Source organism: Pelobates fuscus, chromosome 13 (genome assembly GCF_036172605.1).
Source record: "Pelobates fuscus isolate aPelFus1 chromosome 13, aPelFus1.pri, whole genome shotgun sequence".
Classification (NCBI taxonomy): domain Eukaryota; kingdom Metazoa; phylum Chordata; class Amphibia; order Anura; family Pelobatidae; genus Pelobates; species Pelobates fuscus.
This window is the reverse complement of record NC_086329.1, coordinates 57,692,738-57,719,402: the sequence shown is the minus strand read 5'-3', so window position 1 is coordinate 57,719,402 and position 26,665 is coordinate 57,692,738. Positions and strand designations below refer to the sequence as shown.

Here is a 26,665-nt window from a genome sequence, read left to right as displayed (position 1 = left end):
AAACCTTAAATGGTATACATTTAAACTAATCCTACAACCAACATAACAACTTAATCTCAATAGAACTGTTATGATGCTTGAATCTCACTGTGCAGTCTCTCATTTTAGTGTTTACTGTTTTTGAATGGGTTAACAACACTAAATATGTCTCCTCTGGTGCCATACTCTCCCTTTCCTTGTATGTGTTCCTTTAAGAATGTATTTTATTTACCTTTAATATTACTGCATTGTAAAGAAATACGATCTCTTTGTGGTCTTTATTTCAATGTAGTCACAAAACTCTGTGACTTGCACCATTTGTATTTTGCAGAGCTTTTGTATGTTTTTACCATATTAAATTTATGTCACCTGTTTGAGTCCCAAACGGTATGCCAGTATTCGATCGACAGCATCTGGATTCATTTGGGTCCATTGCAAGCTATAGGAGTAAATGCGAGCTTTGTTTTGCCAAAGAGGGTTGTATGTGTCGTAATAAAACTCTGGAGGATAGGCTTTACCTGAAAAGAAAATGCAATAATTAAATCGGAATCATTTTAAGACAAATTCCAAGTCCAGATTTTACAGGTTTTTTTTTCTGTTTGTTTTTTTAACAAATAACTTGTACTTGTTATTATAGTAAACACAACTGCAGTATTTGTTTAATAATAGTTAACCTCTTCCTGATGTTGGATGATCCATATCGATATCCACAGAGTGGGCTGTGCTGTTGTTTGGATGGCATGGAATTTCCTAAAGTTTTCGTGTCAGCAGGATTAAATCCCTGCTCACACCAGGGAGTTCCAGGCATAAATCAATACATAGAAACATAGAAACATAGAATGTGACAGCAGATGAGAACCATTCTGCCCATCTAGTCTGCCCAATTTTCTAAATACTTTTATTAGTTCCTGGCCTTATCTTATAGGTAGGATAGCCTTATGCCTATCCCACGCATGCTTAAACTCCTTTACTGTGTTAAATGGGGCTTCCCTTTGTAAATTTTAGTGGTCCCAGACTGACAGATGAGCAATATGTAATACTCAAAGTTATATAAAGACCTTTGAATTAACATTTAAATTCCCACAGACTGTAAGGCAGTGTGATGAGGATTAAATACTGGATCCATTTTAAGGGCCCGCAAACTGACAGATGCTCAGACATAAGCTCAAAGTGAGCACTACTATAGCACTTTAAATAGGCATTTATTGCTACAATGTGGTGTGAAACAAGTCAAATATCAAGGTAATTTAATCTAATTGACTACCCCTCTATTGAATGTTAAACCATATTTGAGCAGTTTGACACATAATTAGAGAGTCTGGCCATCCACAGCCCAGCCAATACTGGAGGTATGGCTAAGCCGGAGATTGCATACTTCATTCTAGACAAACACATTTATACCAGCAATGGGAACTGTGATAGGCTTAAAGCAGTCAGCTAACAGTCTCAGCCAGACACAGCCACCCACCATTGCTGCTCAGATTAATGCTTATTCATTATTATTATTATCCCAAGCAGTAAAGAGGGAATGAGTAGCTTGGGACTCTTGTTTAGCTTTAAAACATTAAACGAAAATATAAAAAAAACAGAAAGAAGGGGGTGAATGAGCATAATATAGATCTGGCTAAATTGGAGCGACTCCATAAGATTACTTTAGACTATAGGGTTTTGGAGGATATTGAGGAGATCGGAAAAAAAATCTTGGTAAGAACTCAAGAGAAAATAAACAGAGCAGTGTTAATATTAAAGCAGGGATGGTATTATGGTAATAATAAAACAGGAAAAAATCTTTCAAATAAATAAAAAATAAGAACAAATTTCAATCTATAAAACATATAATAGTTGGAAATAAAAAACTTTTTTAATCAACTCAAATAGCGAATGCATTTGAAGAATATTGTAGAAGTTTGTATAATACAAAACTTAAGGAGCATTCTAAATGGGAAATACAGCAGTTTCTGGATAAATTAAATTTGCCAAAAATATCAAATGAGAAATTAACTCAGCTAAATAGTTATTTTTCTATACAGGAGATTAGCAATATAATTAGTGCTTTAAAAGTGGGCAAAGCCTCAGGTCCAGATGTGTTTTCATCGATTTTTTTTACAAGAAAACAAATGGCATAATTTCTCCATATTTGTTGAAAACATTCAATGAATTTGCCACTCATAAAGTAATTCCATCAGAAATGCTTCAGGCCTCCATAATGCCAATTCTCAAGCCAGATAAAGACCCAGCACATACTTTAAACTATAGGCCAATTTCTCTTATCAATTTAGACATTAAGTTGTATTCGAGAATTCTGGCCGATAGACTTAAAGGAATTATACCAGATATTGTGCATATAGATCAGAGTGGGTTTGTGGAGGGTAGGGGTACGCTCAACAATATTAGGAAAATAATGAATGTTTTATATCATGCAAGTCAAAGTCCGTCCCCCTTTGCTTTGGTCACCCTTGACGCCGAGAAGGCCTTTTGACCGCATTAGCGGGAAATATCTGGAAGAGGTTCTGAGGGCCTTTGGCATAGATGGCGTTTTTAAGGAGTGTAAAATGGCATTATATAAGGATCCCCAAGCCAGGGTCTCCGGATTTATGTTTCAATCAAAATGGTTTCCAATTAGAAATGGGACGTGACAGGGTTGCCCTTTGGCACCCCTGCTATACATCCTTTCTATAGAGCCTTTGGCAGCCGCTATTAGACAGAGTGAGGATATTAGTGGGCTAAAGGTGAATACTCTGGAGAATAAAATAACACTTTATGCAGATGATGTTCTCCTGTCTCTTAAGGACCCTATCAGATCTATTCCAGTAGTATTTTGTCTTATTAAGGAATACGGTAAATTTTCAGGCTATAAAGTAAATATAAAGAAAACACAAATTCTGACAAAGGGCCTAAATGGGCCTAGGGAAAAAAATGCTTAAAGAGGAATTTAAGTGTGATTGGGAGGCTAGGAATATAAAATATCTAGGGGTAATCCTATCTTTGGAATATAGGGAAATCGGAGTACTTAATTATTTAGATATAGCCACCCAATTTAGGAGAACTCTTAAAACTTGGAGGGGTGTAGAACTGTCATGGATGGGAAGAATTTAAGCAGTTAATTCCTATTTACTTCCCAAATTGACATTTCTATTCAGTAATCTCCCGCTGATGGTGGACTCCCAGACAATACGCGGTCTTCAAAAACAGATTTCAGACTATATTTGGCAGGACAGGCGACCCAGAGTGTCATTGGAAATTCTACGGAGAGATTGGAGGGAGGGGGGAGTTTCCTTTCCGGATGTTCATACATCTAATTATGTGTGATAATTTTACAACCTCAAGACCAACTTGGATAGACATTGAAAAAGCTGACCTTGGCAATCTCGAACCTCTATTCCTCATATGGTACGATAGTGAGTTTGTAAAAAGTATAAAAACTAATAATCCAATGAATAATACAATGATCTACATAGTAAAATATCTATAGAAAAAATATGGTACCAAATATATATCAAAAAATGCCCCACTAGCATGCTTAAAATTCTATGTAAAAGATATAAATATTCAAGAATGGAAAAAGTGTGGAATTGTAAAATTTGAATGTTACAGTTTAAATATAATCTCCCTTCTAAAGAAGTATTTAATTATCTAAGAATAAAATCCTTCATTTTAAGTAAAGAATTCTCTGAAAATATCCCAACTGATCAATTTATAGCATTCCATTATAGGGAAAAAATTGCTTCTAGATTTAATCACTTTGTAAAAAACCAAAAGCAAATAGATAAAGCGTCAGCAATGATCAAATGGGAGCAAGAATTTCAAATTTCTTTTTCGCTTGAAGAGTGGATATCGGGTCTACACTTAGTAAAAAGGCATATACATGGTGTAAATATACGGGAAGTTTATTTCAAACTTGTTTATAGATGGTATTTGGTTCCCACTTGTCTACACAAATTTCAACCTACACTCCTACCAGATTGTTGGAGATGTGGCAGGGCATTAGACTCATTCCCCCACATATGGTGGGATTGTGAGGAGCTGAACCCCATGAAATTAATTCTATCCAGGTTAGTACATTTTATTCTCAAGGCACAAATTGATATAACTGCCCAAATGTTTTTGTTCCATTTAGATATGTCAAGGGTTAAAATAAAAACTAAAATTCTCCTGATTCATATCTTTATGGCAAGTAAAATAGTTATGGCCAGGAACTGGAGAATCATAGGCCCTTTGAATTGGCACGACATACGTACCCAAGTGGATTTCCAATACAGGATGGAAGCAGGCATAGCATTGGATAGAGTATCCAAAGAGAAAAATGAGGAAATTTGGGCCCCTTGGGTTAGATATTCAAGAACAAATGCTTAAATCACCCACTAATTCCCCAATACCACTCTCTCATTGTTAGGAAACTTAGTAGTTTCATTTTTTTTTTTTTCGTTTGTATGGGTATGAAAGGGATTAATGTGACCATCTTTGTGATTTGAACACTTCTATTGTATAAACATGCAAAATCATAGTTTTAGATATATGTATTAAAAGAATTAATTGTAATATAGTAAATCTATTTTTAAAGTATGTTATATGGATGATAACTAAGTGAAAAATAAATATATATAAAAAAACAAACAAACAAAAAAAAACATTAAATGCAAACCACTGAATAGAAGGACAGGTCAAAGAGACTCCAGAACCTATAAGCATTTAAATAAGATGAAGCTGTTACAGTGTCTATAGTGTTCTTTTAAAATACCAAAACAATATGTTGGAAAAACAAAAACAAAACAATAAATCAGGTTTTTAAGGACTTGAAAATTAAATTGAATGATTGAAATATATTGATGATAAAATAAAAGAAGCAAAATTTTATTTTGTACACATTTTATTTATTAGTATAATATATTTGAAATTCTCACTAGTGTCTGTTCATTGCAATATGCATCTGAAGAAATCTGTACAGTTATTTACCAAACATAGAATTCAAAGTGAATTCAAAGTGAATATCAAATTTAAGGACAGGGTAACCAAACTAAAAGCATAACTGATTGATAGGGTTATTTACAAAAGTTAGAATTCAAGGTGAATTGAGAGTGAATTTCACATTTAAGGCCAAGCTGAACTGAAAGCACTACAAATTTAGAGAATGTTTCCAGTGTGGCTATTTTCATCTTAAATTTGAAATTCGCTTCAAAATTCACTTTAAATTCTCACTTTTTTGAAAAGAAAAATGACTTGTCACCGTGAGCCAACACCCTGACAGCCATTTTGATGCCAATTGGCTCTTCAGTGTTGTTATGCATCTCAGTAACTGACTTCATGTGAAAATCATGTATCAGTGAGCAGCCAATCACAAAACAAGAGTGAAGTCAAGAAAAAAAGAGGCAATTATTTTCAAAATGAAAACTAATGTGAAATACTAAATACATTTCAAAGAGAGATCATGTTTAAAGTTAATATCTTTCTAAAAAAAAAAATCAATAGTATATGTTGCAAATTATCCAGCCTGTCTCTAAGGTTAACCCATGGAGCATTTGTTTAAAATTGCAGTTATTAAAATGATTTATTTATTTTATAAAAGTAAGTCTGCAACATACTAGCATATTGCTTTTTTTGTTTCCATAAATAGATTAATTTTAAATGATTTTGTATTCTACAGTGATTATTCTTCAATATTTTCCACACTATGTACTGGGATCAATTATTTTTTATGTTATTTTCTGCATGAAATATTAAAACACATTATATAGCATGTATACTTCATCTCCAGTTCAATATATTATTAACAAATGTGTTTAATAATACATATAAATATAATTGTTTTATCAATTCTAATATCCATTTTGTCATTTTTAGATTCAATTGAAACTGCAGTGTGCTTGTTCCTTGAATGTAATTAGTTTCAAGGAACACTCCAATGGGAAAAAAAATAAAAAAATATATTTATATTTTATTATAGTTTATATATATATAAACAATTTAGAAGATATACCACCACTGAAAGCATGCATGCATTTAATTATAATAGGCATAACTGAAATAATACAATTAAGTAATGTACAAAAAACACCAATTGGAAGCTTTGATTAGCCAATGTGCAAATTATTACAACAATACCCATTTGAGGTCCCTGTAACCAGAGGTGTAACTAGAAGCCACCAGGCCCCAATGCGAAAATTGCCCTGGCTCCCCCTCCCATCTGTCTCATTTCCCCCCTTCTGGTGTTTCATTCCCCCCAGCTCCTCCATGTGGCTCATTCCCTTAACCCCAAAGCCCCTCCATGTGTCCCATTCCCTCTCCCCCCTCAGCCCTTCCATGTGTCTCATCCCCTCTCCCCCTAAGCCTCTCCATGTGTCCCATACCCTCCACCCCCCAGATGCTCCATGTGTCCCATTCTCTCTCCCCCTCAGCTCCTCCATGTGTCCCATAACCTCCTCCTTCCCAGCCCCTCCATGTGGCCCATACCCTCCCCCAGCCCCTCCACATGTCCCATTCCCTCTACCCCCTTTTCCCCTCCATGTGTCCCATTCCTCCCTCTCCCCCTTCCCCTCCATGTGTCCCAGTCCTCCCTATCTTCCTCCCACTTTCCACGTGTACTATTCCTCCCGCTTTCTCTCTCTCTTTGTGTTGTGTCATTATATGCATATATCTAAAAGAAGGTCTAGGCACTAAACTCTAAATGAAAGTCAGTAGGCATTTTCATTGATAGCTTTTTAAGTCATATATGACAAAGTTTGCAACAGTCAAGCATGTTTGAATTGTGATTTTGGTTTCTTCACGTGACACCAAAAAAAAAAAAAAAAAAGAGATGAATAATGGTGAAAAAAAGATAATTAATCCCTTGTGGACAGTCAGTAAATGTTGATCTTATTCACAAATCAGGTAAGATGTGAGCAATAGAGAGAAAAAAGGAGGAGCAGTACAAATATAATATATAAATATAGATTTTTTTTTTTTTACTGTTCCTATTTTTCCATCTATTGGCTACTTTTTCTCACTTGATCTGTAAACCAAACTACAGGGAAATATATATTTTTGCTATTTTTTGCTCCCTTTTTGTTCATCTAATTTGGTTCCTGAGCCAGAGTTCTGATACTCAGATTCTGCTGGGCTGAATCAACGATGGTTTGAGATTTCGGTGTCCTGAAAAAACGTGTGTTTTCGGGAAAAAGAAATTCTCATTGTACACAAGTCTTATTTTTATTTATTGTTATAGAGCAACAAACTGAGCAAGAACCAGAGAAGCATATAAAAAAAACTGCGAAAAAAGATCACGATTGCAACAATATATACTTATTATGGCTCCGCCTACCGTCTGATTAGCAGACATTTTCATTAAATTATGAATGATATTGCTACTCCAACACTTACAGATATGTGCATTTTGAGCTGCTGAAGTTTCTATTAGCAATAAAAAGTTGATTTCTCTGTTTACCTCAAAGTTTTCTTTTATGGTCTATGGCCAATTTGAAGATAAATCTAATAATACATTTATCACAGGTAATAGAACCAAGCACTATACCTAATGCACAATAAATTATTGCAGTCATTGAAAATCTACGATTATAGCATCCTCATACACTATCCATAATTCTTGTGCAAACAGTATGGGTTCCCTGCTTAATAGATATGATTTATGTTACAAACTAAAAGTGCGCTATGCAAGTGAATGAAATGTGCCAGATATTTTTTTTATTGCTAAATAGATCTACGTCCTTTCCAAAATCAATCTTCATTCCTGTCACTAACATAAAAGCTTGTTCTACTCTGCATGGTGTTTCTAACCTGAAATATAAATGCTTTCTAGCTCAGCTTCTAGTCTTAATATATGATGTACTACAGTGCTTTCCAGCTGAGGTGCACACTACCCCCACTGTTACTCCAGGCTTCTGCATGTCATCAAAAATTCTCAAGTTACCTTTTACTTATGTAGATCCGTCAGAATGATCCCACAGTCCTAGGGTCAGATTTAGCTTAATTGTCATATGGGAAAAATGCTGGGCTATTCCAAACAGATGAGGTATTCTATGACTATTGTCTAACTGTACTATCACGAAAAAAATACCAAGTAAATACTGAAGAAGTTACTAAAGAAATGTATTGTACAAATATTACCTACATAGACCAACTCCTAACAAAACTGAATAATGTCAAATGCATCTACTCTCTTCGCTACGATTAACTTTCTAACAAATGTAAAAGTCAATTTTCTAGCCATATGCATGAGCTTTATATATAGCACTGACTTAGTAAAGCACTACCACTTCCTGTGCCACTGAAATAAATAAAAATCTACTAATTAGGATTGAAGAAATATTGTTGGAGAAAGAAAATAGATTGAATGGGGACCCTCAGACACCCATTAACTAGGGAAATGCTAACAAAATAATCCAGCAGTTGTCTGCCACCACTGAGGTTGTAGAAAATTACCAGGATGTATCAGAAATGTAAAATTAAATTTCTTCACCACAGCTACTTATGTATGAGGTGGAGTACAAATTGTAGAGATGGTAGTACAGGACAAAGCTTGGGTTTGCTAACCTACATGGAAAGAGGTTAGGGCTAGAGGTTTTCAAGGCCCATGTCCCCTATTTCACGACAACTACATGAGAGGATGAGTAAATGCCCTACTCCCTCATCCTATAATATGTTCTGCTAATAATTACCCCTACTTTTTTACATGCCATGCGGCTACTGGCCCCAAGATTCTGCTTGCATAATCCATTAATTAAACTGTAACCCATTCTCTACTCTCCTTAAACCACCATTACCACTTCTGTTTTTTTTTTTTAAGTTGTCATGGTGGAAGGAGTCTGGATGTGCAGTGTTCCTTCTTCTTTCCCTCCCTTTCCTCCTCCCATTATGGGCTCTAATGAGTTGTTAGCCCATTAAATCCTCCAATCAAAAGCTTCTCATACAAAAGCCTTTAATTGGACATCGACACGGCCCCTGTGATGCCTAAAGGGGGTGCGCCAAGAAGTGCTGGGATCTTTGCCTGGCATTGGGTTGAGGTAAGTAAAGGTGAGGTAAGTACCTTTGAGTGTTTCATTTGGGGACACCCACAGAATAATGCCAATAGGGCATTATCCTAATAAAGCGGAAAAAGGGTTGGAGAAATATTCTAACCCAGTATTCCACAGTTGCTAAAGCTACCCTGCACCACTGAGTATTAGTTGATTAGCTATATTAAAAAAAAAAAAAAAAAGAATTAACAGGTACTAAAACGGACAATTGACCCCCAAACTGTTTTGAATAATTATTAAATATACAAAGATTTGAGAAACTAATTTAAACTGGAAAATCACTGTGAAAGCTGCAGTTGTGCAAAAGCTCAGGTCTACCCATTGGACACCCCTGCTTAAAGCTTATCATACATATAAATAAATAATCCAGGATGAATTAAAGCTGCTAAAAATGTAATAACATTCTTTACTTGACTAGTGAGCTATCTTAGCATAAATAATGAGAATATATTTTTAGCTTTGTGTAACCTTCAGTTACCCTGAAAATCTGAATTAAGCTCAAGATCAAAGAAAAAAATGACTTTCTTCTAAAAACATGTCCTTATTTAGCATATTAAAATTGCCTTTAGCGTTACACTGTGGTGCTACACAGCTAGTGTGACTCCTGACAAGAAGACTAAAATATACAGTTTGATCAGCAATAAAAGTAGTCATGCTAAAGGCATAGTTCAAGATCCCCCACTGCCTTGTCAGTCTGTAGAGACCTCTTATAAATAAAGTCACTAAAGGGAACTCATACAAGAACAAATTACACTCTGGCTTTTTGCAACTCATCATGCATCTTTGCAACTTGTCCCCTGAAGTATTAGTTTTCTTTTAGTCCATTTTATTTAAGTATACAGGTTGACTTTTATCTGCTTGTGACTTAAAGAGTACAAATTATTTCTAAACAAGAGCATACTGAAAGACATTTAAATTTGTGTTTGTGTACTTCTGGGTAGAGTGTTTTTTTTTTCCTTTTAAAGATAAGTGGGGATGATTATGAAGGTAGCGATAAGTCTCTTAGAAATGGGAGTGTTCAGGGCCTGATTTACCTTAATATTGGGCTATTGAGCCCAATATTGTAACTTTCATTTTTAAATGCAATCTAAAAGGTTTATTTTAAAGGGACACTGTAAGGCCAGGAACACAAACATGTACTTCTGACATTATAGTGTTAAAAACGCCATCTAACCCACCCTGCCCTACCTCCCATGCTTCTCTAAATATAGTATTTTAGACTTGTATATAAGTCTGCAGCTGCTGCCTCTGCCCCTTATCTGCCTGCTTGGCTGATATCATTAAAAGTGGTGGTCTCACCCAATCACAATGCTTTCCCATAGGATTGACTGAGACTGTCAAGGAGGCAGAGCAGAGGCAGAGCCAGCACAAGCCAAACACAGTACTGGCCAGTTAGCATCTCCTCGTAGAGATGCATTGAATCAATGCATCTCTACGAGGAAAGCTCAGTGTCTCCATACAGAGGATGGAGACACTGAATGGCAGTGCTGCACAGTGTGCAGGACTGCCCCAGGAAGCACATTTAGCAGCTATATGAAGAGTGGCCAGTGGAGGTATCCCTAGACTGTAATTTTCTCTGAAACAATAGGGTTTACTGCAAAAAGCCTGAAAGGAATTATTATACTCACCAGAACAAATACAATATGCTGTAGTTGTTCTGGTGACTATAGTGTCCCTTTAAGTTAGCGTTTTCTTTGCTGTTAGTAATTGTTTTTTTCATATTTTAGTTGAAACATTGCAATTACTACTACCTAGCAAAACTGGCGTAAATCTATGTGTCAACTCAGATCAAAACTTACAAATTTGTTAACCTTAAAAACAGACATTGGCCAAATGCATCTAAATTTTGTCCAAATGCCAGCCTTTGAAGGTTGTTGAATGGCTGGAATCTGGACAGAATTATTTAAATCTGGGCTCAGATTTAAAAAAAAAAAAAAACTGAACTGCACGCTGGCAGCCAGACGCCACATTAATAAAGAAAAAACATATAAATAAATAATGAGGGTCGATTAGATGACAATATTATTTTAATGGGTGTATTGTACCTCCCTTTGTCCCAACATATACTATAATTAATGTTTAAAACTAGCCACTGGGCAGCCATTGTTGCTAGAAAACATCCAATGGGTCTGTGGCCTGTGAGATTATGGTGGGAACTGTGCCCCACCTGTGGGCATCAGCTGGGGGCTACTCTAAATATTCACTGGAGAGGACCACACATGGGCGATATGTGCGGGTTCTAATACTATTAATAAACAGGAAGTGACCTATTGTCACTAGGTACTAGGTACTCCCCCATAAATATTTAGAGTAGCCTCTCTTTAAACCCCATAGAATTTGTATTTATTGATTCATTTTAAATGAGCCATTCATTTGCAAAAAGCAAGTGAAGGATAATTTTCGAATGTACATCATTCCAGAAGCATTTGCATTTTCTTCGGTCACCATTTGGTCATTGATAAATCAGCAATTCCTGTGCTTTAAATTGGTTTGCATGCAGTTATTACTGATCTGCTGAACGCTTCAGAGTGAATGATACAAATTTGTTTGGAACGACTGAATCCTTACTACATTTGGCTCTTGTAAAACTGAGAATTGCTAATGCTGTCGAAATCCAGTCATTTTAAAAGGGTACTATTGTGCCAGGAAAACAAACTTGTTTTCTTTGCACTATAGCTACTCCCTGTGTCAAGTCCCCCCCCCCCCCCGTGGTGCAGAAAGTTTTAAAAAACCCTACTGTCACTTACCTCAGGTCTGTCTTTTTTGCTCCCTAACTGATGTCGACATGGGAGACCTAATGCGCATGCACCGCAATGACCATGCTCTCATTTGGATTTCCCCCACAATGCTTTTCTAAGGGAATTCCGGTGATGCTTGAAGTCCTAATTTTATTTATTATTGCCATTTATATAGCGCCAACAGATTCCGTAGCGCTTTACAATATTATGAGAGGGGGATTTAACTATAAATGTTTAGTGTGAGGACACCCAGCTTCAGTTAGATGACCTGGAAGTCCCTCTAGTGGCTGTCTACCAGACAGCCACTAGAGGAGGAGTTAACCCATAAAGGTAATTATTGCAGTTTATAAAAAACTGCAATAATTAAGTATGCAGGGTTAAAGGGACACTCCAGGCACCCAGACCACTTCTGCTCATTGGAGTGGTCTGGGTGCCAACTCCCACTACCCTTAACCCTGCAAGTGTAATTATTGCAGTTTTTCATAAACTGCAATATTTACATTGCAGGGTTAACTCCACCTCTAGTGGCTGTCTATTAGACAGCCACTAGAGGTCACTTCCTGGGTTCTAGCACAGGTTTCCTGTGCTAGAGCGTCGCTGGACGTCCTCACGCTGTGTGAGGACCTCCAGCGTCGCTCAAAACCCCATAGGAAAGCATTGAAATGATTTTTCAATGCTTTCCTATGGGGAGACGTAATGCGCATGCGCGGCATTTCCGCGCATGTGCATTAGGTCTCCTCGGCCGGTGAGCGAGATTAGTCTCGCCCACCGGCCGACGTAATCATTAGGAGGAGCGTCGCGGAGGCGGAGACAGCGGCGAGGGACATCGCCGCTGTCCCAGGTAAGTGACTGAAGGGGTTTTCACCCCTTCAGTAACCGGGGATTGGTGGGTGGGAGGGAGAGGGACCCTCCAGTGCCAGAAAAACGGATCGTTTTTCTGGCACTGGAGTTTCCCTTTAAGGGTGCTGGGACACTGCACGCAGACTACTTCAACGAGCTAAAGTGGCCTGGGTGCCCATAGTGTTCCTTAAACCATTCAGTATTTAACAAATAATCTTGTATGTCAAATTTTATTTCCTAAAAACTATACTCCAGAGGAGAGAATCAATGTTTTTCCAGGTCTCAGCCATAGGACCCGAAAGCTGTCATTGTAACTTTGCCTATCAATTGATTTTTTTTAGTCTAGAGAAAGGGGGCTTGGAAAGTATGTCTGACAAGTTGGAGCATATAATCTAATTCCATTTTAAAAATATTTTTTTATTACTGTTATTTATAAAGCACCAACATATTATGCAGCGCTGTACAATTTGGAAAAATACAACAAAATAAGACAGACAACACAACAGGTAGCGTGTCCTGCCCGTGAGACTGCAATCTGAAGGTTAAAATTAGGAGATGAGACAAGAGACATTTAAAGGTGATGGCAGAGAGAGTTAATAGTATAATTGCAGTAACTGATAACATGTGAAGGGAGATGATTGACTGTGGCTCCAAACAGCTGGAAGAGCATGCTATATAGCTAGAAGGAACCAGGGTGGGCAGCTGGTTAGAGCTGAATAGAATTAAATGGCTTTGTTGCAGGCAGGAGAAATCTAAAATTGGGCCTAAAGAAGAGAGATACAGTTATTTAAAGGAAATTACAGCTAGGAGTGGTAGAGTAGACTAGCTATGTTTTGTATACACGTTTAAATCAATGTTTTTCAGGTCTCAGCCAAGGACCTTGGAGCCACCATTGCAGTCTGCTTTTAGAAGTGGTCATGGTAGGAGTCTGAATACTGTTTCTGCTTGAAATATTGTACATACAAATATGCACTTTTGTGCTTGGTGCTAGTTTTACCCCCAGCACACATTACTTGGGCAGCCTGGAACTCGTCTAGGCTGCTTCATGTTAAATTTGTGCAAAAATGTACATCAATCTTGGTGATCTATAAAGTGGGGCAGCAGCATGAAGACAGGTGCTGTGAGGGAGTAAGTTAAGTAAAAAGGCATTTTAACTACTTGCCAAATGGGGTTGGCATCCAAACAGTTAACAGGGTACCATCGCATTAGGAATACATATTGTATTCCTAACGCTACAGTGTTTCTTTGCATAAAGAGTGTTTTGCTAAAAAGGATTGGAGTAACTCCTTTAAGGCTAAAATAACTGAACTGGAAAAAAAATCTCAAAGCCAGCCATGTTACTAATTTAGCTACTTTGTTCTTAATTCTGAGGGGAGGGGGGAGTCACTAAACCACAGCCTACTTAATGTTGGACCCTTTCACCTCTCTTCAGTACTAGAGTGCCCAATAAAGTAAAACCTAAATTTCCTTCATCGTCCTATGACTTAACTATATGTGGCCTTAAGGGCAATTTCAATATTTCTTTAATATTTTTTAAACCATATATGGAGAAATATAGTTGAATAATAAAACACATACAGAGAACCGTTTAAAGCACAGAGGAGGAGAAAACTTTTAACATATTTTTTAAATCCAGCCAACATGTATAAAAAGACTATAAAATATGAAATAATTGTGAAAAACATTCATACTTTTAAATGAAGAATAGATTAGGCATTTGTTAATAAAAATAAGTGAAAAGATTGGACTTTTAATTTAAAGGGCTACTCCACTGCAAAACGAAATAAAGATAAATCACTGTTTAGTGATATATCCCAAATGAAGCCATCCATGCATTTAGTTATGCATTTTTTTCATTAAGTATATCCTTGAAATGGCTCCAGTTCTTTAGTGCCCTATTTGCTCCCCTTTTTCCCCAGCCGAGACTGTGACTATCCAATCACAGACTCTCCATGCAGCTTAATGAGAAGTTTTTCCTTCAGGTGCTCTGAGTGACGACTGCTGAGTTTAGCTCCACTGAGTTAAACAAACCTGGAAGTAACCGGACTTGTTGCCTGTGTGTGAAAACCATGGTGGTGTAAAGTTAATTTGTAAAAATGCGCATTGCTAAAATATGCATTTTTTTCTTCTTTTTTTTTAATTTTCACACAGCATTTCAACAAGCTAAAGTGCTTTAGGGGTTCAGAGTGTCCCTTTAACATTGAACATTTGGGAAATGATTATTTATAACATAAAAAAACAAAAAAAACATTTAAATGCACATAATAAATAATACATGAAGTGCTGGTGCTGCTAACTTTTGACCTTTCTTCCCACAAGACCTGCTTTTAACATTGTACTTGCTGATTTTGGGTGTCATTAGGACAGTGCCTATCCATAGGAACATGGGTTGGCATACAGATTAAGTTTTAATTATATTATTTGGAAGTAAACAATGGCCTATGCTTATGAATATAGTTGTTTCACAAAGAACCTTCCAGTACAGGCCTGAAAATAGCAATACTGTATAATCAGATGGGTTGTCTGCAGTATAATGATGTAGACTGATATAAATCTAGACAACACATCCAGCCCTTACACACATTACAGCTAGAGGCATCTGTCACTTGGCTTGCCAATGTCTTGGGCCCTTCTCTAGTAGTGAATTGGTTAAATAAAACTGATTGTTTTACATATTTTTATTAATTTTTTTTTACTGATTTGTATTCCTATTAAACAGTATCGTATAGATCTTATAAAAATAGCCACGTACTAAAAAATCTTAGCTAATGATTACAAAAAATACCTATACCTTGTACGTTATACGCTGGGAAACATTTTGGAATCCGTGAACATGTGAGGGATATAGGGGATGTATTCTGCTGACATTTTCACTTGCTTTGTGCTACTTTTAGGGTTTTTAAACTAAAGGAACACTACAGTGCCCCAGATCTGCGTGCAGTGGCCCTTTAGTTTTGTTAACACTGAAATGTAAATTTTTTTTGAATTTTTTTTTTTTTACAGAAACTGTCACCTTTTATGGTCTTCTTGCTCTGCTCCCTCATATGCTGTTTAGTGATGCTGGAGTGGTGTCATAGTCACAGCTCCCTCACCACCCAGTTACAGCATCTCCTTGGACACTTTATTTGGGCAGAGCAGGCACCTGCCATCTGAGTAAACTGGTTCTTACTATGCCTCAGCGCATAGCAGTCGTCTCCTGGGGAGCCCTAAGATTCCCAGCCACTGATTTTGGTCAGGTATACATACCACAGGCTGAGAAACCAAGGCTCAGACATAAAGCAAAGTTTAGTAGTCTGCAGACATTTCATGCTGTAAAAAATATAAGTATTCTTGTTCTTATGAAAAAAGGTAATTTTATATTTTCTGGATATATATTCCTAGCTTGGGATCTGTAGAAGATTAAAACATATAGACAACTCAAATGAAATCAATTAAAAGGTGTAAAAAAAAAAGTTGCACCTTGTGGGAAACTGGAAACTTCTTCCCTTGGAACATTTGGCCTTTATTTTGATGCATCAAAGGCCAGACATTACATTACACCATGTGATAAAACGTCTGGTTTGTGGGCATATCTTTCAGCGGGCTAAATTACTGAAAATCCTATCAGAACAACTCAAGTGAATTACACTGAAAGGGATTAAGCGAATTGGTGCCATGAAAGTCTTTTTTTTTTTAAGTAATAAGAAAACTGCAAACATTTGGTAATTATCTGACTGAGTATTTCTGCTGCGAGAGTGCAAGAGACTGATTGAGAAAGAAGGCAGAGAACGAGAGAGGAGAGAGATGAAATCAGTGAAAAAAGGATTCATACAGCGAGAGAGAGTGGGAGAAAAAAGCCATATAAGAGTGAGATGGAGTGTCACGTATTGCGCACATAATGTGATTAACGACATTTACTGTCCTGAGCAGCAATCAAAACACAGGAGGGTTTGTGCTGAGCAGCAATCATGCAAATATGAACCTGGTAACTGCCTTTGGGGTCAAAGGCTGGTTACAACCAATCAGATCCACATGCGGGGTATTTAGTCCCAGTTCTTCTCTTGCTCAGTGCCCTGTTGTGGTTTCCCTTGTGGTTGTCCTAGAGCGCGTTATTGGTTTTGGTTATTGGTTTTGGTTATTGGTTATTGGTTTTGGTTATTGGTTTTGGTTATTGGTTTTGGTTATTGGTTTTGGTTATTTTACTTTGGCATTGATTTTGACTTCCCTGTTTTCTGGCATCCCTGACCCCTGGCTTTTCCTTATTGTTGTCTCTTTCTGTGTCCATTGACCTCGGCTATTCCTGACTATTCTTTGGTACGTTAGTCCGGCCATTCTAAGGTCCAGTATACGTTGCTTATCAGTCCTCTGTGTTACACAATTTTACGTGCTGGATCATACTGTAATCCTGACCTGGAGATAAAGAAACAGTATTGCTCATTAAAGTGAGGAGATTTTTGGTCCCCCATCCCTGGGAGTTGAGATGGCCGGTTGCACTACCTGGTACCAGGCAGCATCACAGGGAGTGGAGACAGTTAGTCTAACTCCCCAGTGGCAGTGTAACAGGCAGGGAGATGAGACAACTGGTCTCTCTCCCCAGTGGCAGCCAGAGTTAAAAGGAGAGGAGATTTTCGGTCCCTCTCCCCAGCAGCAGCAAGCATCACTGGGGGTGGAGATGGTCAGTCTCAAAACCCAGCAACAGACAGGGTTACCAGGTGTGGAGACAACCAGTCTCATTACCACGTGACCGTACAACTTGGTTAAGGGTTTTAAACAACTTTGAAATCTGCATGGAGAGTGCTTTTTGGAGGGATGGTGTCTGAGACTAAGGGGGAACAAATGCTGCCCGAGACCCAAGTGGAGCACCCCGTATTGCGGCCACAGGAGCTCCCGAAAGTTAACCGGTCAAAGCACCAAAAGCCCTGAGAGTTCTTTGGTCATAGGACTGTGTGCGGCCAGTCAGAACTTTGACATGGTGGCGTTTCCCCTACACTGCATGGATCGGAGTGCTCTTTGGAAAGAAGTTGTCTGAGACTAAGGGGAACAAATGCTACCTAGGAGCCAGCCAGAGCACCCTGTATTGCGGCCACAGGAGCTCCCGGAAGTTGACCGGCAAAAGCACCAAATGCCCTGGAACTGTTTTGGGCATAGGACCATGTGTGCGGCCCGTCAGAATGGTTGTGGTTCCCCTACAGGGCCGGACTGGCCCACTGGGATACCGGGAAATTTCCCGGTGGGCCGCGGCACCTGGGGGCTGCAGAGCTCTTACTCCCTATAGAGAGGGAGCCCTGCAGCCGTTTTTAAGAATATCGCGGCCGCCGGCCGCATGTCGGTGCCACTGGGTGGCCGGTCCGGCGGCACACTCTGAGGTGATTACTCACCTTGCGGCCAGCGGCCCCATCTCCTGTGCTGACAGCTATGCTGCTGTCAGTATCAGTGAGTGTGCCGGGTGGCCGCCTAAGCGATCCAGCAGCACACTCACTGATATTGACAGCATCATAGCTGTCAGCACAGGAGGTCTGGGGGAGGGGGCGGAGCTAACTACCAAGCTCCCTCGCGGTTCCCATAATTCCTAGCATCTACACATCATAGAGTAGGGATTACTCTATGATGTGGCTGTGCTGGGAATTATGGGAACCGCGAGGGAGCATGGTACTTAGCTCTGCCCCCTCCCTCAGTCCTCTTGTGACAAGGGGCAGACAGGGACACAAACAGAGAAGTAAAAACTCAGGGAAAGGGGGGACAAAGAGAGGGGTAATGGAGAGACAGGGGAAGGGGGACAAAGAGAGGGGTAATGGAGAGACAGGGGAAGGGGGACAAAGAGAGGGGTAATGGAGAGACAGGGGAAGGGGGACAAAGAGAGGGGTAATGGAGAGACAGGGGAAGGGGGACAAAGAGAGGGGTAATGGAGAGACAGGGGAAGGGGGACAAAGAGAGGGGTAATGGAGAGACAGGGGAAGGGGGACAAAGAGAGGGGTAATGGAGAGACAGGGGAAGGGGGACAAAGAGAGGGGTAATGGAGAGACAGGGGAAGGGGGACAAAGAGAGGGGTAATGGAGAGACAGGGGAAGGGGGACAAAGAGAGGGGTAATGGAGAGACAGGGGAAGGGGGACAAAGAGAGGGGTAATGGAGAGACAGGGGAAGGGGGACAAAGAGAGGGGTAATGGAGAGACAGGGGAAGGGGGACAAAGAGAGGGGTAATGGAGAGACAGGGGAAGGGGGACAAAGAGAGGGGTAATGGAGAGACAGGGGAAGGGGGACAAAGAGAGGGGTAATGGAGAGACAGGGGAAGGGGGACAAAGAGAGGGGTAATGGAGAGACAGGGGAATGGGGACAAAGAGAGGGGTAATGGAGAGACAGGGGAATGGGGACAAAGAGAGGGGTAATGGAGAGACAGGGGAAGGGGGACAAAGAGAGGGGTAATGGAGAGACAGGGGAAGGGGGACAAAGAGAGGGGTAATGGAGAGACAGGGGAAGGGGGACAAAGAGAGGGGTAATGGAGAGACAGGGGAAGGGGGACAAAGAGAGGGGTAATGGAGAGACAGGGGAAGGGGGACAAAGAGAGGGGTAATGGAGAGACAGGGGAAGGGGGACAAAGAGAGGGGTAATGGAGAGACAGTGGAAGGGGGTCAAAGAGAGGGGTAATGGAGAGACAGGGGAAGGGGGTCAAAGAGAGGGGTAATGGAGAGACAGGGGAAGGGGGACAAAGAGAGGCGTAATGGAGAGACAGGGGAAGGGGGACAAAGAGAGGGGTAATGGAGAGACAGGGGAAGGGGGTCAAAGAGAGGGGTAATGGAGAGACAGGGGAAGGGGGTCAAAGAGGGGTAATGGAGAGACAGGGGAAGGGGGTCAAAGAGAGGGGTAATGGAGAGACAGGGGAAGGGGGTCAAAGAGAGGGGTAATGGAGAGACAGGGGAAGGGGGTCAAAGAGAGGGGTAATGGAGAGACAGGGGAAGGGGGACAAAGAGAGGGGTAATGGAGAGACACAGGGGAATGGGGGACAAAGAGAGGGGTAATGGAGAGACACAGGGGAATGGGGGACAAAGAGAGGGGTAATAGAGAGACACAGGAGATGGGGGGGACAAAGACAGAGGGGTAATAGAGACAGAGACAGGGGAAGGGGCAAAGAGACAGTGGTAAGAGAGAGAGACACACGGGTGGAGATGGGGAAGAGACACAGGGAGGAGAGGGGAGAAAGAGACACAGAAGGTTTGTTGGGGGAACAAAGTAACACAAGATTTGTGGGAGGAAACACTGGGCTGGGGGAAAAAGAGACAGAGTGGCTGGGAGAAGAGAGAGGCACACAGAGTCTGGAGTTAGAAAGAGACACACAGATGAGATTTTGAAAGGGAGAAAGAGACAAAGGGGCTGGGGGAAAGAGACATACAGAGGCTGGAGAAGGGTAAAAAACACACAGGGACTGGGATGAAGTAAAAGAAACACAAGGGCCACTGTAAGAGACAAAAAGGAGACAATTGGAGACGATACACTAAACGAGGTAAACGTAATAGACGTAATTGATGTGATCCTGACAGTAATACACACATATATATATATATATATATATATATATATATATATATATATATATATATATATATATATATATATATGTATATGTATATGTATATGTATATGTATGTATGCATGTATATTGATTGATGTGTGTATTAGCAACATATATAATTATGACTAATATATTAATATACATTTATATATGCATAATACACACATAAATGTCATTCATATATACATATTTGTAATGAGCACGTATTGGCCCAGTCTTGTTGCTAGTTGCATACTCATGCACAATAACATATTCAAAGTGAAGAGCGTACCCATAGGACTTCAAAATGAGCAAGATAACTTAATTTTTCTTTTCAGTTGTGCAACCGCATACATTCACCATTTCAATCCCAGTACTAAAATGTCCTTAATAGTCCAAATTAGTTGTACAGAAACATTGATTACATGCAAATGAATGTCTGCTTAAAATAAAGGCGCTCTTTTGTTTATTTTGAAGCCCTATATGCGTTCTTTCGCTGGAGTAATAGTTTTCAATTTTAAGTTATTTTTTCACCCTCTATATAAGCACACTATGCTGGCGCGACGCATTATTGGGCTGGTATAGAATTTTTTTCCAGGGCTGCTTTTAGTTCCCTGTTCCCCTACACTACATAATTTTGAGCGCTATTTGGAGAACTTGCATGCTCAGATCAGGGCTATTTGACGATATATAATTTGTGGGGGTTTTATTTGTTTTTTGTATGTATTTATGCATCTTGATATTTTATTTCATGCCGAGTCACTCTGACACAGGAATTTGTGAACATTTTGTGGGAGTGTTCTGAGCATATTTTACTGCATCCTTGTTTTGTTTATAAGTGGGCCAGTTGGCCAGATTAAATGGATTTGTCTATACCTTTCATAAAGTCTAGGCTGATGTTTGGGGAACTTGGGGCTATAATCACTACTGCACTTGGGACTAGGAGATTCATAACTCAGCCGGAGTTTAGGGGATCCACTACATTTTGGAATAAAAGTTAGAAGTTCCCTTTGAATTCAATCTGAATTTCTGGCAATTCACACTTTTAATGAATAACATTCTTTATTTTAAAAATAATAAAACAATGTATGCAATATATACACAACTGATTTTATCTTTATATGCTAGCAATGCATCCCTTGCTTCAACGAATGTGCTAACATTTTAAATCAAAAAGCGATCAGTAGTGAAGGTGTTAAGAGAATTATACCTTCAGATTGCAACAGCATTCAGAGTATTTATTGGATAATCTATTTTCTACCTAGCGTATTGGTGTAGTGAAATTTTGCCAAAGTACATGTTTGACATTATTTTGCAGGTTTGCTAGCAAAAATATACCTTTTAATATTAATAGGAATTTGAGGTAAAACACAAGGAAAAAGGAAACAAAAATGGGCTCTTAGTGATATCAAATTTACTGGGTCATAAAAATCAAGCACATCTTCATTGTACCAGAGAAACATGGGGAAAATTAGCTAATTTACATGAAGTGACCAAACTATAACTTTTTAGAAGGAAGATGCAAAGCCAGATGGTAATTTTATTAATCAGAATGCATAAATAAATGAGAAAAGTAAAAATTAGTTTTTATGTGTGGTTTCAAAATTATTATAATAAATGTGCGGGAACAGTTTAAATCCACCAAAGTTTTTTAAATGTATTGGCTACATAATTAATTTTCTTTGCACAGCTATTACATTTCTACGACTTCTGCTGTTAACCACACGTAACATCAATTTATCTTCTAATTGCTCTCAATTTATTGCTTACTATGCTAAACCACCCTCTAGATTTTCACTTCTCGTGCTCGGTTGTAAATTACTGAAGGAAATTACTACAAATATTAGATCATAAAATATAATTTAAAACCGACTCTAAAATTGTCCATTTTCTAAAATGTATAACCCCATCAATTATTATATTGGCCACTATGGGTTTCAGTATATGAGCATATCATGTTCTATGACTAACTATATTTTTAATGCTTCTAGGTACGGAAATTATGCTATTGTTTAATGCATTCAGATGTTTTTTTTTTTTTTTCTTTTTTTTTAATACCGTTTTGTCTTTTCTTAACTCTTCATAATATCTTATTTTGCATTAAACATGTCTAATCTCTGAGTTAAAAAGCTCCAATACAATATTAATCATAAACAAATGCTCAAAGTTCTCCTTCCAACTAGAAACAGCACAACTTTATATATTTTTTTTATGGCGGTTAAACAGCCTACATCTGGGCAATTGGGCTTCTAATGAACCTTTATATCCCTCCTCATGTATCCTGATTGCTATGGAAGTGCTTAAACATTTTGAGATAAATAAATTAGTAAAATGAAAAACAAGCGCGGTGCATCCTGGGGAAAAAAGTTTTATAAAGCTATCCTAAAAACTGATTTTATTTAAATGTATTATTTTTACATGAAGTTCTTTGTCAGTGTTACAACAATGCATTTGTATAGACTCTCATAAACAAATACAGACAATAGGGTTTGGATTTAAAGGGACATTCCAGGCATCCAGACCACTTCTGCCCATTGGCATGGTCTGGGTGCCAACTCTCATCACCCTTAACCCTGCAAGTGTAATTATTGCAGTTTTTATAAACTGCAATAATTGCCTTGAAGTGTTAAGTCCTCCTCTAGTGGCTATTAGACAGCCACTAGAGGGACTTCCGGGTTCTTAAAACAGTGTTTTAAATGACGCTGGACGTCCTCACGCTATGCATGAGGACCTCTAGTGGCGCTGGAATCCCCATAGGAAAGTCTTGAATAATGCACGCACATTAGGATTCCCCCTGCCGGCTGAAGTTGGCGGGGTAGGAGCGGGGGCGGAGCCTGACAAAGCACCGAGGGACATTGGTGCTGGATTCAAGAAAGTCACTGAAGGGGTTTTAACCCAACATGGGATGGGGGTGGGAGGGAGAGGGGTACTTCATGATTCTGCAGTGCTAGGAAAACTCCAGTGCCAGAAAACATAGTCCCTTTAATGATCAGAGAAAAGCCCATTGTGAGTAATTTAATTAGCATGCAGTGTTCCAAAAAAGAAATATTGGGGAAAAAAATCATGGTTTGTAGGAGACTCTCACTAAATGTTGATTTCTGTGGGAAAATAAAGTCTTATGGCTTGACTGGTGTACTGATTTTTTAACATTGTATTAACAATATATATATATATATTTTTTTTTGTTTTTGTTCTCACTAGACCAGTGAATGAAATGGACATACATAATAATCATATATTTTGCAGTACACTGCATGACTTTTTTATCAACTAAACAAGTAGGTCCTAAATTAAATTAAATTTTTCGAAATATACTTTCACCGAACCAAAATATTCCACTATGCACAAGTCTACTTTACACCCAAAGATTCAGATGGGATACTTGTTCAATTGCCATAGTTAAAGGGTTATGACCTTGTTTTAATATCATACTTACAATGCCTTATTAGGCATCCTTAAAGGACCACTCTAGTGCCAGGAAAACATACTAGTTTTCCGGGCACTAGAGTGCCCTGAGGGTGCCCTCACCCTCAGGGACCCACTCCCGCCGGGCTCTGGGGGGAGGGGTTAAACTTACCTCTTTCTCCAGCGCCGGGCAGGGAGCTTTCCTCCTCCTCTCCTTCTTCCTTGCGACGTCATCGGCTGAATGCACATGCGCGGCAGGAGCCGCGCTCGCATTCAGCTGGTCGCATAGGAAAGCATTTACAATGCTTTCCTATGGACGCTTGTGTGCTCTCACTGATTTTCACAGTGAGAATAACGCAAGCGCCTCTAGCGGCTGTCAATGAGACAGCCACTAGAGGTTTTGGAGGCTGGATTAACCCTCAGTATAAACATAGCAGTTTCTCTGAAACTGCTATGTTTATAAAAAAAAAGGGTGAATCCTAGAGGGACCTGGCACCCAGACCACTTCATTAAGTTGAAGTGGTCTGGGTGCCTAGAGTGGTCCTTTAATTGGGTGTGTCCCCATGGCAACATTCTGACAATACACTACACCAAGCATGTAAAACTCGCGGACCACAATGAATATTTTTGCGGTCCGGTGAGCCGCGAGTTTGTCATGCTTACAAAAGCAGAATAGGCACCTGCTCGCCCCACATTGCAGGTGCCTACTCTGCCAAAATTACCTGGCTTGGGGAGGGGAGGTTACTTGTGGCAGCGAGGGAGCTCAGTCTTCCCTCATGTGCACCCTCTGTAGCGGTGCCGGAATATGACGTCATTCCGGCGCCCGGCATCACTAAATTGCACGCGTCCGGCACCCGTCATCACTAAACTGAGCTCCTGAGAGATCAGGGAGAGGCCCAAAACCAGCTCCCGAAGGTAGGGAGCAATAAATAAAATGTGAGTGTGCAAGAATGTGTAAGTGTGTGTCAGTGTTGCGATGGCCGCGGCTGGACAGTGGAGGACCTGGAGGTGCACGGAGGCACGCAACGCCATGTCAGTCACATTCTGACAGGACGTTAATGTGCTCCTCCTTCACAGGTTTTCAAGGAGTAGCAGGAGGATCCATTTGTCACAGGATGCGGACAGCACCATTGGGGGTATACCAGAGGCTGTGAGTGGAGTCTGCTTGTTAGCTAATAATGTTTTTGTTTGTGTGGTTTTAAACTAAACAAAGGAGAGGGTACCCCCCCACCCCCCCCCCAGTACTGGAATTTTTTTATTTTTTTTTGCGGCCCACATGAACTTAAACCTTGTTTATGTGGCCCGTGCTAGCCTTTGAGTTAGACATGTTTTTTTTCCATTAGGTAGGCTGGAACTGAGATCAGGGTGTCTAAATCACATGTGCTCGGGGCACACAAATGTAAATATTTATAGATTTGCAGCGTTTCAAGCAGAGAAGCTGCACATACACATTCCTTCTTCTATGACAACTTCTAAAGGTAGAAGTTGTCAGACATTGGAGTAACCTTTTAAATGTATGTTTTTTGAGCAATCATATAAGGAAAGTAAAAATAGTAGAAGTACCGTAATCTATGTGCTGATTGTTCGGTTGGTACCACTTTGACCAGTAATAGTTTCTAATGCATCTAGAAATACACTGTTATATTAAATATATTAAATATATTACAACATTTTTATTTGTATAAAACATACCTGTAAGAAGGAAACTGCATCGACCAGCCCCTGCTTCGTTTATTATGCTGCAGTTATAAGTTCCATAATGCTCCTTGGCATTGATAGTCACTGTAAACTCTGTATAATCTTGAGAGTCAAATTGTCCTTTATCTAGTAATCTACTCCCCAACCTCCATTCATACATAAGAACTCGAGTGGGGTAAGCTCTCAAAACTCTGCAATTCATTGTAACGCTGTGTCCCAAGCCTTGCCTGATCTCCTGAAATGTTGGTTCAACTGCTGGTGGATCTGCAAATATAAGAACAAATAAAATACTTTTAGATTATGATGAATATGTAACAAAATTGCTATGGTTCCCATCACTAACAACGTGACTATTAACAAAAAAATGATTTCTCAACTGTCTTTGTAAAATTGTACAGCTTTGTTTTGAGCAAGCATGCAGTGGGAAGAGAAGGAGAACCCTTAGCATATTGAAAAGACTACAAAATTACTTGCTGGCTGTCTTGACAACCTACAATACTTTCCATAGTACATATGCATGGTATAATTGTATGTAGACATGTCTGTGATGAACTGGACCTTGTCACAGGTTCTCTGAAGGGCATACTTGCCAGCCCCTTACCATATGACTATGGCTGGCCCCTGTGTTAAAACCTGGTTGAAAATACTGTGCCCCTTTTTGGACTTAAATGGCCACATTTCGAACTCTCGAAGCAGCTCTTCAAATTAGCGAACAACCACATGAACGAGAGACCACCCTGGAGCTTAACACCTATTAACTTGGAAAGTTTCTCCCCGCAGTGTTCTAATTGTTCGTCTGGGTGGCCGCAATACCTATGGACAACCACGAGGTGGCGATCATCTTGTTTGCATAAACGCGGGCAGCGGTGTTTGGGCATGAATCTCATGGAACTAAAATCGGATACAGAAACTCCCGACACTGCTGGACTTTAATCATCGCCTGCGTTCGTTTCTATATAACTGTTCAGTGAAATCATTCATCTGGATGAGGGGAACAAGCTCCAGGGTAAGAATATTGACTCTGTTCGGTAGTTTGTTCGTTCTCAAACTACTGAACTAAACCGACCACAAGCCCTGATTCTCTGGAACTGTTTTGGGCATTGGACCATGCCTGCAGTCGGTCAAATAAATTACTTCCACATAATTTCTGAACCCCTGAACTAATCTTGGTGATTTTTGGATATGTTGGTCACCCAGATCAGGGCCATCAGAGGATGTATTTGTGGCAATATTATGTGTTTTATGGTACTTTCTGGACTTTTTAGGATTTTTTTTTTCTGCATGGAAATAATGGAGTTAATACAGTATCTGACTCAATTATCTCCCAGGCAGAGGGGAGGGATTGTATGTTTGTTATAGTAGTGTCTTGCATTTAATCACTGTTCTTATTGGTCTGTGACTTTGTGTTGGAGTCCCCAACAAGGTCCATGTGGGTGTACCTCTTGCATGGGGACTTTTATGAAAGTCCAGTGTGGCC

The 26,665-nt window shown here is 39.5% G+C and overlaps 1 protein-coding gene across 2 annotated transcripts in view; it reads right to left on the bottom strand.

The window, feature by feature from the left end:
- The window catches only part of MDGA2 (MAM domain containing glycosylphosphatidylinositol anchor 2), a 793,609-nt gene that overhangs the window by 126,329 nt on the left and 640,615 nt on the right, over positions 1–26,665 (bottom strand). For both annotated transcript variants that reach the window (XM_063440282.1, XM_063440283.1), the window contains exons 9-10: positions 25,183–25,452; positions 349–497 (exon numbers count right to left, since the gene is read on the bottom strand). In XM_063440282.1, coding sequence (XP_063296352.1) covers positions 349–497; positions 25,183–25,452 — 419 coding nt within the window. The remainder of the gene's footprint in view (positions 1–348; positions 498–25,182; positions 25,453–26,665) is intronic.